Below are 16439 nucleotides of genomic sequence, written 5' to 3'. Positions count from 1 at the left end.
GGTTTGCGTTCTGCCTTCTGTTGTTTTTACACTAAAGCCCTGGCAATTGTTGGAGGCATTATTGACTTTGTAATTAAACTATTTTAACGTCAGGATTTTGTAATCATTACATTTCAAGCCATCTGTTCCTGTCCGAGGATTGAAATGGATTTTCCCTGCGAGGAGATAAAGGCCAGCACAATGTGGCCAGTTTTATCATTTACCGTCACGTCTTTACACACAGACGAATGCTGAAATCCTCATCCGAGCCGTGGCGAGTTTGCACCAGCACCGTACATACAAATATATTATGATGCAATGATATCATTTCAGCCGATCTGATTATGGATTTATTAGCGTCCATCTGCTCAAAGACTAACAAAGCTAAATTTAAAGAACCCACACCAAGATTCGCAGTGTATGAACAGCTTGCGTCCTGGATGCCTGGTTTTAGTCAACACCTTTATCAACTTGTATGCTAACCTAGAGAACAATGCAGAAATCAACTAATCTCTTCACATGCAGATGACACCCAAATTTGATCCAAAATTGTGCTTCTGGTTTGAAATCTCTTTGGTTGGAAGCAGAATTATGAACTATTAAAAACATCTTTGTTCATTGAAATAAGATGAAATAAATAAAAATAAAAATTTGAGAAATGTTGCCTTGGCATCTAATTAAAACTAAAATTAGCAACTGAAAATAATAAAAAACAGAACTTAAAGGGGCTATATGTATATGTATTAATCACCTTTTTATTGCCAATGTGTGAACAGCTTATAACGAAATTTAAATAACTGGACATTCCCTGACTTGGAGGCCATGACCACATTGAGAAATTAAAATTTTAACAAACAATATCAGAATTTCACAGGGATGCTTTTTAGTTTGTAGTTTATTAGATAATACATTTCAGCCTCCAGAATTATTAGAACAATTAATTTTGTATTAGTATATACAAGAATACTAAACTAAGAACAATGATGAACTGATATTATATTACACTATTTACTACACAATCAATAAAAGATAATTGGGCCATTAGCTGTCATTTGTTAGCACAAAACCCCCCCAATTCAAACCAAACAATAAAAAATAAACCAGTTAGCCTGTCTGCAATGTATTTGGCAATGAAATATTTACTGTAAGATATACAGATGAACTAAAACATGTCTCACCTCCTGTGAGTATAACAGAGATGTAGAATTACAGATAAGGTATCCATCAGGGTGGCCCACCAGTTGAGCCCATGAACACTGTGTTGATGGGGGGCAGGGACGACACAATTTCTCTGATCTCTGTGGTCCCCTGGAGAGGCAGCAGTGCATTCTGGGAGTGATAAGGAGCAGGAGTTCCATACATGCAGGGTGTTGAGACGGAGCAGGAATGAGCGATGCTGGATCCTGGAGTAGAACAGAAATAGCATAAGACTGATATAAGAGCAGATCTATCGATCTATCGATCTATCTATCTATCTATCTATCTATCTATCTATCTATCTATCTATCTATCTATCTATCTATCTATCTATCTATCTATCTATCTATCTATCTATCTATCTATCTATCTATCTATCTATCTATCTATCTATCTATCTATCTATCTATCTATCTATCTATCTATCTATCTATCTATCTATCTATCTATCTATCTATCTATCTATCTATCTATCATTGACCATAAAGAATAAAGATGTAGTTCATTTAAAAAACATTGAGCGCGGCAAGTTGCCACAGCGGGAACTTGCCATTAAATAGGTAATTATAGTGACATGAAATGGCTTTTTAATAAAAAAATGTAAAGAGTAAATTATGTTATGAAGCAATTAACGGAATGCAACATTTACAACATTCAATACTTGGTAATATTATAAGAAAACATGGAATTAATTTCCACTGTTATGCTGATGACACTCAATTATATATTTCATCACGACCGGATGAAAACGCTAAATTATCTAAACTGACAGCGTGTGTTGAAGATATTAAATACTGGATGACGTGTAATTTTCTGCTATTAAATTCAGATAAAACGGAGGTGTTACTTATTGGTCCAAAAAACTGCCCACAAAACCTCTCGCAATACAATTTTACCTTGGAAGGATGTCCTGTCACTTTATCCACTACAGTAAAAGACCTGGGTGTTATATTAGACCGCAACCTGACATTCGAAAATCATATTTCATATGTTACAAGAACGGCATTTTTCCATCTTAGAAACATTGCTAAGCTACGTAACATGCTATCTATTTCTGATGCAGAAAAGTTAGTTCATGCATTCATGACCTCGAGATTAGATTACTGTAATGCTTTATTAGCTGGTTGTCCTGCATCCTCAATAAACAAACTACAGTTAGTCCAAAACGCGGCTGCTAGAGTTCTTACTAGGTCAAGAAAATATGATCATATAACACCAATTTTATCATCTCTACACTGGTTACCTATTAAGTTCTGTATCAATTACAAACTATTGCTACTAACCTATAAAGCCCTAAATGGTTTAGCTCCAGTGTATCTAACGGATCTTCTATCGCCCTACAATCCATCGCGCTCTTTAAGATCACTAAACTCTAGGCTTCTGGTCATTCCTAGGATATCTAAGTCCACTAAAGGAGGGAGGGCTTTTTCACATTTAGCTCCTAAACTCTGGAATAGTCTTCCTGATATTGTTCGAGGTTCAGACTCGCTGTCCCAGTTTAAAACTAGATTAAAGACGCATCTCTTTAGCCAAGCATTCACATTATAATGATCTTTTTATACTACAGTTAAATCGGATCAAAAGCATTAATATAATATTCTGAACAGCAGCTACGCTAATCATTTCCCATCTGCTTTTCTGTTGTTATCTCGGGACACTAGTCCCGAGGTAAATAGTTCATCAGCTCCAGTTTGTATCCAGCCTCTCATGGAGACTTCGGATGCCCCGACACCTGTGATGAGACGACTCCACGCCTGTGAAGAGACGACTCAACGCCAGCGTTGTTATGGCCTAAATTAATACACGATTGATTAACTTTTTCGAACATTATTCTTTAACATTGTCTTTCTAACATTTTTACTGTACATCTATGAAATGCACTTTCTGTAAAGCTGCTTTGAAACAATGTGTATTGTGAAAAGCGCTATACAAATAAATTTGAATTGAATTGAATTGAATTGAATACCACTGAAAAGTTTGGCGTCAGGAAGGTTTTTTTGGAAAGAAATTAACACTTTTATTCAGCAAGGATGCATAAAATGTATCAAAAGTGACTGTAAAGACATTTATAGTGTTACAAAAATTATTCTTTTGAACATTTTATTCATCAAAGCATCACTGATAAAAAAAATTGTGTGGTTTTCACAAATATTGAGAAGCTGTTTTTTAACAATAATCATAAATGTTTCTTGAGCACCATATCAGCATATTGGAATGATTTCTGAAGGATCATGTGACCCTGAAGACTGGAGTAATGATGCTGAAAATTCAGCTTTGCCATCACAGGAATAAATTATATTTTAAATATACTAAAATAGAAAACAGTTTATATTTAATATTTCACAATATTACTGTTTTTACTACATTTTTGATCAAATAAATGCAGCCTCTGTGAGCATAAGAGACTTCTTTCAAAAACCTTAAAAAATCTTACAGACGCTAAACTTTGGAATGAAAGGGTAAATAAAATGTGCTAAACTTATGAAAAATACCCTTGTCCTATGAACCCAGTTGCCTTTTGTTTAAAATGTACCTTCATTACATAATTGACTCCTGTTATGTCAGTGTGGTTTTAAAGAAAGTGTTTACCCAGCAGCTGTTATAAGTGCTGAGATAAGTGTGACAACTTGCCCCGGTCTCCTCTAGAAGGATTTTTGTCCTCACCTGCTGTGTGTGTGCCCATTGCAGACAGTTCAGTGTAGTAGGGTCTTGTTGTCTTCCTGCTCGTGTCGTCCAGGATGTTCAGAGGGTCGTGCACTTCGGCGTAGGCCGAAACGGAGCGAATGCTGCTCACGCTGCTGATAACTGACACATGCTGATCGATAAACGTGCCCATCCTCTGAGCGTCCACGTAACCACTGCTGCTGTAATATCCTGGTCAGGAGAAAGATGAACAATAATGTTTCAGTAGGAGCATCTGCAGACAAACTCATATTTACCATAACATAATTAAAATTCATGATAAATCTTGTCCTCTGAGGACCTCTTTCAGGTTTTGGGGCTTGTTATGCATTACAGATAAATAAATATTGTTATACATGTTTTTTATTTAATTGTATGTGTTTATTTTTATTTCTGGTTACACTTTATTTTGATGGTCATGATTGACTATGTTGCACCTACATGTATTAGTAGACTGTCAGGTTAGGTTTAGAGTTAGTAAAATATGTTGACATGTAGTTGCAAAGTTACTTATAGTCAGTAGAATGTCTGTTGGGAAGCATTACAATTAAAATGTTAGCAGATATTAAGCAGACAGTCTACTAATACTCTAATGAGAGTTAGTTGATATGTAGGTACAACATTACTTATAGTCAACAGATTGTCTGTTACCTTAAGTGTTACCTTATTCCTTATTTAATTCCTTTTGTGTCATTTTTTTAATGATTTGAATAAAAGACAAAAGTGACAACATTTGAACTAAGGTCACCACTAGACATGTCTATATGCATAAGCTAATCTTAACTTAGATTTACATATAGTTATCTAACTACTACTGTTCAAAAGTTTGGGGTTGGTAAGATTTATTTCATGTTTTTTTTAAAGTCTGTTTAAGCTCACCAAAGCTGCATTTATTCAATCAAAAATACAGTAATATAGTGAAATATTATTACAATTTAAAATTACTATTTTCTGTTTGAATATATCTAAAAATATAATTTATTAATGTGATGCAAAGCTGAATTTTCAGCATCATTACTGCAGTCTTCAGTGTCACATGATCCTTCAGAAATCATTCTAATATGCTGATTAGCATTTTGTGGAAACAGTGATACATTTTTTTTTCAGGATTCTTTGATGAATAAAAAGTTCAAAAGAACAGCATTAATTTAAAATATCTTTTTTTTGTAACTTTATAAATGTCTTTACTGTCACTTTTAATCAATTCAATGCATTCTTGCTGATTAAAAGTATTACTTTCTTTAAAAAAACTTTTAAAGGGATAGTTCACCCAAAAATGAACATTCTGTCATCATTTACTCACCCTCAAGTTGTTCCAAACCTGAATGAGTTTCTTGGTTCGGCTGAACACAAAAGAAGATATTTAAAAAAATGTTTGTAACCAAGCAGATAGAGCAACCATTGACTACCATAGTATTTTTTTCCCCTGAATGGTTGCTCTATCTGCTTGGTTACAAACATTCTTCTAAATATCTTCTTTTGTGTTCAGCTGAACCAAGAAACTCATACAGGTTTGGAACAACTTTAGGGTGAGTAAATGATGACAGAATTTTCATTTTTGGGTGAACTATCCCTTTAAACTGTAGTGTACATTTGTATAAATTTATGTAAGTACATTCTTAATTGGCCAATAATAATTTCAGCTTCTCTTACCATTGTGCCCAGAGCTGCAAACCAGACCTGAACATCCATCCCCGCTGGCAGTACTTCCTCCAAAGCTGTACCCTGTGGAGTCCAGAAGCTGTACGGCATCAGTATCCATCGCAGGGTCACCTGTGGCTGCGTATCCAGTCGATGCAACCCTCGAGCTGTAGGGAGACACGGTACAGCCGCTGCTGAAGCAGTCTTTAGTCAGTTGGTGTCCAGAAAAGGGTACGTAGCGTCCGCTGTCGGCATGAGCCTGATAGGCCGATGTGGGAGTGTGCGTCTGAGCTCTGAACACAGGCTGGTAGTAAGAGGAGTTGGGGTAGGAGCCAGAACTAGCACTGTGCAGACTCTGGTACATGGTGTCAGGGAAAGTCTGGCAGGACACTTGAGGTTGGATGGGGCAGCTGCTCTGCGGCCTCACAGCCATCGGGCCCTGGTTGATCACGCTGCTACGGTTGATCATGGCTGGAGAGATCGGAGGGGTCATCAGGGGGGCGCTGTTCTGCGAGTAATCCATTTGACCTGGAAAAATATTAGTAATTATATTAATATCAATTATTATATTAAAATTATTAAATAAGTTTGGAATAATTCAGATTTTTTAATGGTGTTTGAAAGATGGCTCTTATGCTCACCAAGGCTGCATTTATTTGATCAAAAGTACAGTAAAACTGTGAAATATTATTATAATTTAAAATAAAAGTTTTCTATTTTAATATGTTTTAAAATGTAATTTATTCCTGTGATCAAAGCTGAATTTTCAGCATCATTACTCCAGTCTTCAGTGTCACATGATCCTTCAGAAATCATTATAATATGTTGATTTGGTGCTCAAGAAACATTTATGATTATTATCAATGTTGAAAATGAGAAAAAAAATACTTTTATTCAGCAAGGAATTGACCAAAAGATATTTCTTTTCAGCAATTTTTTTTTTCAGCATTAAGTGATCATAATTAAAAATATTATTAATAATTTAGCACCAATAATAATTTATAATTGATCAGTCAATCACCACATTTGAAGTTGATATCACAAACACTGAGTACACTAAAAGGTTTTAAAGTACCTTTTCCATCAAAACTCATTGTCCAATTTCAAAATGGTTTTCACAGGAAGATTTTGAATGTTTAAGCTCGCCAAGTGTCCCGCTACCAGCACACGGACAGTTAACAGTTTAATTCCCTCTTTGACACCCTTGTCTATGATTTCAAATACAATTTACAATGTTGTGATTCATCTTGAAGCTTAAGGATTATCCTTATGGAGAAAATGAATAGGAAAAATACTTCAAAAAAAATTACTATATTAAAAATGAACATGTCTGCAGTTAAGTACCAGTTATAGTAAAGTTGTCCGTATCGGTACTATGGTACACAATAGTACTGGCCCCGAGCCCCTGCTGTGCAGCTGTGAGTGACAGGAAATCATGCTCTGGAGGGTTCTCGTCCTTGACAGTCGAATCACTGGACGCCACACCAGATTTATTCCGATTGGCCAAGAAGCAGGAACTTGGGGAGGCGGTGAATGTAGCCTTACTAGCATCTGTCAAAATGGAAACATCACAGAGAATTGGGTTAAATACATTTGCATAAACACCACCATTCAACGGTTTGGGGTCAGTAAGAGTTTTCATTTTATTTTTAGGATATTAATAGTTTTATTCAGCAAGGATACATTCAATTGAACAAAAGTGAGACTCGAGACATTTCTAATGTTACAAAGATTTATATTTCAAATAAATGCTGTTCTTTTTTCATTAAAGAATCCTGAAAAAAAAAAGAAAAGATAAATGTTTCTTGAGCAAATCAGCATATTAGAATGATTTCTGAAGGATCATGTGACACTGAAGACAGGAGTAATGGCGCTGAAAATTCAGCTTTGATCACAGGAATAAATTAGATAAGTTATTTTGAATTGTAATAATAATAATAATATTTACAATATTACTGTTTTACTGTATTTTTGAAAAAATATGTAAAAAATCTTAGCAAACCCAAACTTTTGAAAGGCAGTGTACAGTAATAACAAACAAAATGATTAGGGTACCTGCACTCCTCATATATTTCTCCAGTAGATTCTGAAGGTCCTGCTCTTTGTCATTGTTGAATTGTGTTTCAATTGCTAGCAGGATGTACTCATCCAAAAGCATCCGAATGAGGTGGAACGAGCCTGTAAGAAACATGACACCAGCTTAATGGTATAGTTCACCCAAAAATGTTAATTCTGTCATCATTTACTCCCCCTCAAGTTTTTCAAAACCTGTATGAATTTTTTTCTTCTGCTGAATATCTAAGAAGATATTTTAAAGAATGTCAGTAACCAAACGGTTGAGTATTTTCAGTATTTTCCCACCATACTATGGAAGTCAATGGGGTGGGGTCCCATCAACTGTTTGGTTGTAAACATTCTTTAAAATATCTAGTGTTCGGCAGAAGAAAGAAATTCATATTCATATACCATTAAATACTTTTAAGTGGGCTATATGTTGCAAAAAAATCACTTCATAAACAGTAATAATCTGATATAATAGTTATCTGAATGCTTCATTAATGCTGCTCATAAACTGGCTTTGCGCTCAAAAAAAGTGCAGTATGCAACAAAGCACACTATGCAGAGTACTTTTCCCACAATGCAATGCTCGTAACTTCACTTTCCCACGGGTTTTACTGAGCTAGTGCTGAGGTCAAATGGGTGGCCTTCCAGGTGATACTGTTTGGCTTTGTGAACACCTGTAAGGTCATCAAATGTTAGGAGCACTGAAAAAGGTCACACTTTAATCAGGCCGAACACACGCGGCACAAGATAAAGGATTGTTTGTACAGGCTTTTATGGCTCATTCTCAGCAGTGGATCCCCAGCTAAAAGTGAATGGTATAAATCTGACTATATTATGATGCTCCAATTATACCTAGAGTATTTAAAGGGTTAGTTTACTCAAAAATGAAAATTCTGTCATTAATTATTCTCCCTCATGTCGTTCCAAACCCGTTATACCTTTGTTCATCTTCGGGACACAAATGCAGGTATTTTTGATGAAATACGAAAACTCTCCTACCCCTCCATAGACAGAAATGTAATTAACACTTTCAAGGCCCAGAAAGGTAGAAAAGACTTTGTTAAAATAGCCCATACGTTCAACATTAATTCTATAATGCGACGAGAATACTTTTGGTGAACCAGGTAACGTCGTCTTTCCTGAGTAATTAATGACAGAATTTAAATTTTTGGGTGAACTAACCCTTTAATGTCACCATTAAATTAAAATGGATAATTCTTTTTTTTTTTTTTTATGGAATCATTGCATTGTGTTTATTAAAAATTATTTATCCGTGCACATCAAAATGGTCGCTCTGAATAGTTTTTTTTAAATTCATCTGCCCTCGTAACCCTTAATCAAAATAACTTCCCATCCCTCTTGCAGCAACATCTCTTCTCTTCTCTGATGACGTGTTTACCTGCGCGAGGACAATCTGTCACTCACATGCGATCGACCAATAGCAAACCACAACCATCCAATCAATTCCCCAAGGACAAATTCAAGTTCCGCCCTACACTTTTTCTAATTCGAGAAACCGTTTCACTTGTATATACACCAATCAGGCATAACACTATGATAATAATCCTAATATTATGTTGGTCCCCCTTTTGCTGCCAAAACAGCCCTGACCCGTCAAGGCATGGACTCCACTAGACCCCTGAAGGTGAGCTGTGGTATGTGGCACCAAAATGTTAGCAGCAGATCCTTTAAGTCCTGCAAGTTGTGAGGTGGGGCCTCCATGGATCTGGCTTGTTTGTTCAGCACATCCCACAGATGCTCGATTGGATTGAGATCTGGGGAATTCGGAGGCCAAGTCAACACCTCAAACTCGTTGTTGTGCTCCTCAAACCATTCCTGAACCATTTTTGCTTTGTGGCAGGGCACATTATCCTGCTGAAAGAGCCACAGCCACCAGGGAATACCGTTTCCATGAAAGGGTGTACATGGTCTGCAACAATGCTCAGGGTAGGTGGTAACCTCCACATGGATGGCAGGACCCAAGGTTTCCCAGCAGAACATTGCCCAAAGCATCACACTGCCTCCGCCGGCTTGCCTTCTTCCCATAGTGCATCCTGGTGCCGTGTGTTCCCTAGGTAAGCTACGCACACGCACTCGGCCATCCACGTGATGTAAAATAAAACATGATTCGTCAGACCAGGCCAGCTTCTTCCATCGCTCCGTGGTCCAGTTCTTATGCTCAGCAATGTCACCCTGACTGGTCTGCGGCTATGCAGCCCCATACGCAACAAACCGCGATGCACTGTGTATTCTGACACCTTTCAATCAGAACCAGCATTAACTTCTTGAGCAATTTGAGCTACAGTAGCTTGCCTGTTTGATCGGACCATACGGGCCAGCCTTCGCTCCCCACGTGCATCAATGAGCATTGGCCGCCCATGACCCTGTCGCCGGTTCACCACTGTTCCACTTGGACCACTTTTGATAGATCCTGACCACTGCAGACCGGGAACACCCCACAAGAGCTGCAGTTTGGGAGATGCTCTGACCGAAGCGTCTAGCCATCACAATTTGGCCCTTGTCAAACTCACTCAAATCCTTACGCTTGCCCGTTCACTTGCTGCCTAATATATCCCACCCACTAACAGGTGCCGTGATGAAGAGATATCAGGGTCATAATGTAATGCCTGATCGGTATAAGTCACAATAGATAAGAAAAAACTTATTGCAACTTCCAATTCATGTTGTCTTTAAAATAATAATTTTTATTTGAAGGAAACCGAATCAATGACTACAATTTGTATGAATGCATGCCAAAGGTTTACCAAAGCTGGTAGCATTGTTTAGGGTGAGATTGTGCATCACTCGTGCTCCAAAAAAACTCCACTTCAGAAGAAAATCTTGAGCTCGCTTCTTCACCGACCGTCCGTTTTGCTTGCTGGGCTAAAAGACAAATAATATGCAAAATCAATATTTACATTCATGGCTAGCCTGAGTGCTGTTGGTTTGCAGTGCAACAAACCTTAATGACTTTCTGCTCGACCACCGAGTCCAGCCATTCAATGAATGACTCTACCGTGGCATTTTTCCTCAGGAGGTCTTTCAGCTCTTGAAACACTGAAATGGAGTCATCTAGCAGATAAGATCAAAAAATCATAAATAAATTTCAAGGCTTAGCATGTGAGATTTTTTTTAAAGGGGTCATGAATTGCAATTTTTAAAAATGTTATAATGTTCTTTGAGGTCTACAAAATAAAAAAAAAAACATCCTAATTTAGAAGTAATAGGCTGTTTTCAATCTCTCTGAAAATTCTGTCGAACTGTGTCTTACTGATGCGATCTGGAACTTAAAATTAAAAATTAAGGTTCATCCACACTTCCTCTATGTTCGGATTACAAGGAAGGCAATGCAAAGACTGTGTTTTTTCATAACTTGGCTCTGCAGAACGTCTTGTAATCCTCAGAGATTACAAGATCCTTTGTTGCTGGATTAATGTTTGTGCCTCTCTCGTATTTACTACTACACGACATATGCAAATTGGTGGGAAGGGCTAAAGAGGCAATGATGTAGAAATAGGCATTGATCTTCTGCATCCGAAATTAAAATCCGAAATTAGTTTTTTTGAGAGCTTGGTTTCAATAAAAGCTGTTTCTGAACTAACAAGGAAGTTTTGAGTTCTTAAAAGTACAGTATATTTTTAGGGCCATATTATACACCCGGCACAATGCGACGCCAGACACAACACAAGTGTTTTTTGCTACTTTCAGCCCGACGCAGTTATCATTTTAACGTCCAGCGCCACATTTTTTAAATCACTCATGCCCATCTGTTCGCCTATGGGCGTGCTGGTCTGAAAACAAGGTGTATTCAGGTGCATTGTTGGGGCATTGCTATTTTGATGCAGCTGAAAACAACTGCACCATTAACCAACAAAAACCTGGTCTAAAGTCAATGGTGCAGTATTTTTTGTGTTATTTAAAGGGCGCGTAAGTAATATTTGCCTATAGGCGGGTGCACAACGCACCTACACACAGGGGCACGCAGCAAACCAACATGCCAAATATTAAAAATAAAAGGATTACAATGTAAAAGATTATTACTGTGTAAATAAAGATAAAAATGCCTACATGTCATAAAGGATAGTATTACATGTATCAGATTTACCTATTTGTAGTAATGACGTATGAAATTGGCTACTTATTTCACCAATCGTGGCAATACACACATGTATTTAAACTGACTCGTCAGGTTGAGGGTGTCTATATTCCGCCATGTAAATAGCAAACCCGCCATGGTGCAAGCACACCTGGCTTTTAAAGGGAATGGGAGATGAGACTCTGATTGGTTTATTCCACGTTACGCCCATATTTTCCGCCGTTAAATGTGCTCAGAACGTTAAAATAGGGCCTTTATAGTGCAAAGACCTCTTATATGTCAAAAGATCAAAGGAAATATGATTTCTTAATTCATGACCCCCTCTAAAAACATCCAAGGTTTTGACTACCAAGCCACCAGTAACTCACATTCGGAATAGAAGTCTGAATCTTGGTCATTTGAAATTGAAAGGAGTGCTTGAGAACCAATACTGTTCAGATCCACCTTATCAATATCATTCACCATAGAAGTCACAACATTCTGGTCAAAAAGTGCAGGTCTTGCAATCTGAAAAGACATAAATAGCTGCACCAATATTCACAAAATAAACAAAAGCAAGAATTATTGATGTGTCTGTAAAACATCTACCTGTGCAAGATGTAAAAAGGAGGTCTGTCTCTTTAAGGAGGACACAAACTGTCGAGCTATCGGAAGTTTCTTGTCTGAGAGGACTTCTGGGAGATTCTCCAAGGAAGACACCATCCAGTGTTCCCAGTGCTTGGCAAAATTGCGAATATCTGCCAAAAGACTGGAGATATTTTCCTAAACTCACTCAAAAACACTTAACAATATGAAATTCAATATCTTTTTGAATTCACTGCATATAAAAACAAATGTTGTGTATAGCAGCAGTCTAAAAGACAAACCTCTCTGGCATGTCCTGCATAGTAGCAGGGATGAGAACATCTGTCAGAACCTGTGAAAAACAATTCAGCCAGCTGATGATAAGTCAAACATAATGTGACAATTATGAACTACTGTTAAAAAAAAAAGTAATGGAAAATTGTTGGTTTTGATCTAAATGACACCATAACTATTAATGTTATTTGTGTAAATCATTTTCACACAATAAATACTGAAATGGTTCATGATTATTTCACTCTTTTTATATTATTATACAAAAAATGGTTTAATGGGGTTCTATATAGAGTTTTATTACTCAATTTTAAAGAACCCATTATGCCAAAAAGGTTCTATAAGTACAAATATCTTGATTTAATGATTGCATAATGATTTCATTTTCAATAGCTTATTTGATTTTTTTCAAGTGATAAAGTATGTTTTCAAGCTGCTTAATTCATAAACCATAATTAAGATTAAAAATGAATTAAAACAAAATTATTTAATACGAAAAATATCCATATTCAAAACTTTATAAAGTAAAGTTCCAGCCGATCGCCTTCCGTGGAAAGTGTTGAAAGTGTCTTCTCGCAATTCAAGATGAGTACGTGACATCATGACGAGCGTACCTGGTAACAGAAGCCTTTTGAACGGCAGAGGCACTTTCAACACTTTTTCCATAAATTGAATACGGAAGGCGATCGGCCGAAACTTTACTTTATAAAGTTTTAAATATGGATATTTTTCTTACACAAACGCATCGATTCGCTTCAGAAGGCCTTTATTAACCCCCCGGAGCCGTGTGGAGCACGTTATTTGACGGACAGATGCATTTTTTATGGACTTCAAAAACAGAGCAACAATTACTGCTATTATAAAGCTTGGATTAGCCAGGACTTTTGTAATATAACTATAAATCATGGGCTAATTTTCATTTTTGGGTGAACTATCCCTTTAAGCTTCTTCAGAAGAGTGTAGCTTTAAAAATGTAACAATATTTCTGTGATTGATTTTCATCTTTTAAGATTCAAAGTCTTAGACAATGGTTCAACAATAAAATTTAAACATAAATTCCACTTGAAAAGTAGCAAAAATAAATTATTGACATAGTAGAAAGTGTCCTGGACGCTTTTAATGTGACTATGTGTTGAAAATGATGAAATCCCTGGGACATACCCTACCATTAAAAAAGTTTGAGGTCAGTAAGATTTAAAAAAAAAAAAAGGATGCATTAAAATGATCACAAGATCAAAACACCCAGATGTGCTTCATAAACACTCACTTTGTAGAGTATAGAGTCGCACACACAGAAGATGTCCACAATCACTGGATTCTCTAGCAGTGGAAGGAGATGTTCAGGCATTCCTTGCCAGAAGTGAAGCAGAAAGTTCTGGATCTGGAACAAATGGGAATGATTACTGCATTCTTCTAGAATTTAAATGTGATGACAACAAATTCTTTAAGAGCTTAAAACAGCACCTCCTCAAAGTTGACATTAATGGCATTATCCAGAATGCACTGACAGTGAGTTTTGTACATCATAATCAATGTGTCGACCTAACAAATGAAAGGCATAGCAGAGTCTGAGGTAAGTAAATTAGTAGCAGTACATAAACAGCATTTTGGAATGGATCTCCATTGAAATGAACAGACCTTATCTTTTGAAACAGACTCCTGAAGCACTAAATGCTGTGCACTTGGGAATTCAGGTAAAAGAGTTCCTGTTTTAGAACTAAGAGAGTATTTCCTGGTGAATCCTCCCTGTGAAAAATAAGAAGCAGGTATATATGTAATATTATTCTCATTCTGCTATGTTGTAGATATAAAAACATGACAACATTTTCTAAATATTTATATGCAATGAATGTGAATTATTCTATTTTGCAAGCATCCATTCAAATTATTGGTCAAAAGTTTAGTTTTTTTTATTTATTTTTTATAAATGAATACTTTTGCATTAAATTGATCAAAAGTGACACTAAAGACATTCATAATGATACAAAAATTATATTAAAAAATATATATTTTTAAATAAATGCTGTTTTTTTTAACTTCATATTCATCAAAGAATCCAAAGAAAAATGCATTAAAAAAAGTTTCCACAAAAATATTAAGCAGCGCAACTGTTTTCAACATTGATAATAATAAGAAATGTTTCTCGAGCAGCAAATCAGTGTATTAGAATGATTTCTGAAGGATCATGTGACACTGAAGTCTGGAGTTATAGAATTCAGCTTTGTCATTCCAGATATAAATTACATTTTAAAATATATTAAAATAGAAAACACAATATTATTATATACACATTAATATATACACACATTGTATGTAATATATATATATATATATATATATATATATATATATAGCTCTGGAAAAAAATAAGAGACCACTTAACATTGATTTTTCATATATATATATATCAATTTAAAGAGAAGGTTGAAATACTAAAAATGAAGTATTGCACTCCTATTTCATACATAAAATCATAATTTATTTCTATAGTAAAACTGCCCACCTCATTTTTTAGCTTGCTTCCAGAGAATCTGTGCAAAACACAAAAGAGACATTACTGAGATGATAAAACATTTAAAAATGAAAACGAAACATGAAAATAACTCCAATAAATATAATGTGTCTCCTTATGGGCATTGAAAAAAATCACTCGCCTTTCATGTGATTATTTAAAACATTCAAGGACTTATGATTGGACGCTGAATTGAAGGGATGAAAGTCCAAACTAACCGTGTCAAACCTTTTCCTGAGTACACAGAGTGATAATAAGCGCTGCTCTCCTTGATTCCAATACCATAATAATGATACCTGAAAGACATTCAGAAGACAAACACCGTCAAGACCTTAAGATTCAGGCATTTATATACCATTAAATAGGTGTAAAGTTTTCATTCTGTAACATTTAGCTCTTTCTTACTTCGAATGGCCTCTGGTTCCAAGCCTTCGTGTTGTAAGCAGAGGAAATTTCTGCCTTATGGTCTGAAATGATAACATTAGAGCTCTAACACATCATAAGATCGATCTCCAAGTACAGTAAATACAAGATCTACAGCTATTTATGTCCGATAATGTACATATTTGGCAAGCACAGTCTATTTATCTTAAAGAAGAACTAAAAGATAGAAGATATAAAAACTCCTCTTACCTTCCCAAAAGTGGCAGCACAAGCAGGATCTAATTTCTCCTTCCGGCAAAAGTCTAAATAATGAGCGTAGAGGATACACCGTGGCAGGCAAACACCTTCACACACAATGTAATTTTCCTCAAGCCTAAGAGAAAAAACGAAACCCAAGCTTATAAGTAACATCATTCTTTGCTTCCACTTTTTGCAGATTATTTATAATGGCGAGAAGAATTGATCAGAGAGTACCATTGCAAAGTAAGCTGAGTCTGTTTCTTCTTGTCCTTGATGATCTGACTGATGCTTTTCTTTGGCACAGTTTGTTTCACAGAGAACGTCTTAGAATAATCCAGGTGGCCCAGGTCCTCTTCAGAGGAAATGCTTCCATTACTTTCATCAGCTTCTGCCAAACGAATAACATACATAGCTTTGAAACGGTGACGTGTGCCAAAACTTTTCATCACGTATAATTGCTAAACAAACTGGCGACAGATTGAGAATTTCCAACGGTGCATTGAAAGAAAGCATAGCAGTAGTTTAATCAAAGCGAGTTTGAAAACAATTTGATTTCCTCACCTGATTTAATGCCAGAATCCTCCTCCTCATCAAGCCTGGCTTTGAAAAACATGTTTTTTCCGAGATTATCTTGGTCAACAAGAATTGTCCCGTGGAGGTCATCTGCGTTTTTGCAAGGTCTCTTTGTCTGCGACGCCTGTAGCTGATGAAACGTGTCATTCTTCAATGGACTCCCTATATTTCTTTTCATTGGCATGTTCAAGGAGAAATTAAAAAAGAAACACTGGA

The 16439-nt window shown here is 36.2% G+C and overlaps 1 protein-coding gene across 1 annotated transcript; it reads right to left on the bottom strand.

The window, feature by feature from the left end:
• Nucleotides 1–717: 717 nt before the first annotated feature.
• Nucleotides 718–16060, bottom strand: rfx6 (regulatory factor X, 6; the record flags this gene model as incomplete). Its single annotated transcript, XM_079831986.1, is given in 18 exon segments — nt 718–1382; nt 3841–4050; nt 5512–6027; nt 6844–7050; nt 7555–7677; nt 10329–10446; nt 10526–10635; nt 12028–12166; nt 12248–12407; nt 12526–12575; nt 13782–13895; nt 13979–14056; nt 14060–14260; nt 15018–15045; nt 15245–15322; nt 15432–15493; nt 15660–15783; nt 15885–16060. Coding segments are annotated over 18 exon segments (2673 nt in total). The 3' UTR covers nt 718–1203.
• Between the last annotated feature and the right edge of the window lie 379 nt (nt 16061–16439).

This window comes from Gobio gobio, assembly GCF_949357685.1.
Source record: "Gobio gobio genome assembly, chromosome: 12".
Classification (NCBI taxonomy): Eukaryota; Metazoa; Chordata; class Actinopteri; order Cypriniformes; family Gobionidae; genus Gobio; species Gobio gobio.
This window is presented reverse-complemented; position numbering and strand designations above follow the sequence as displayed.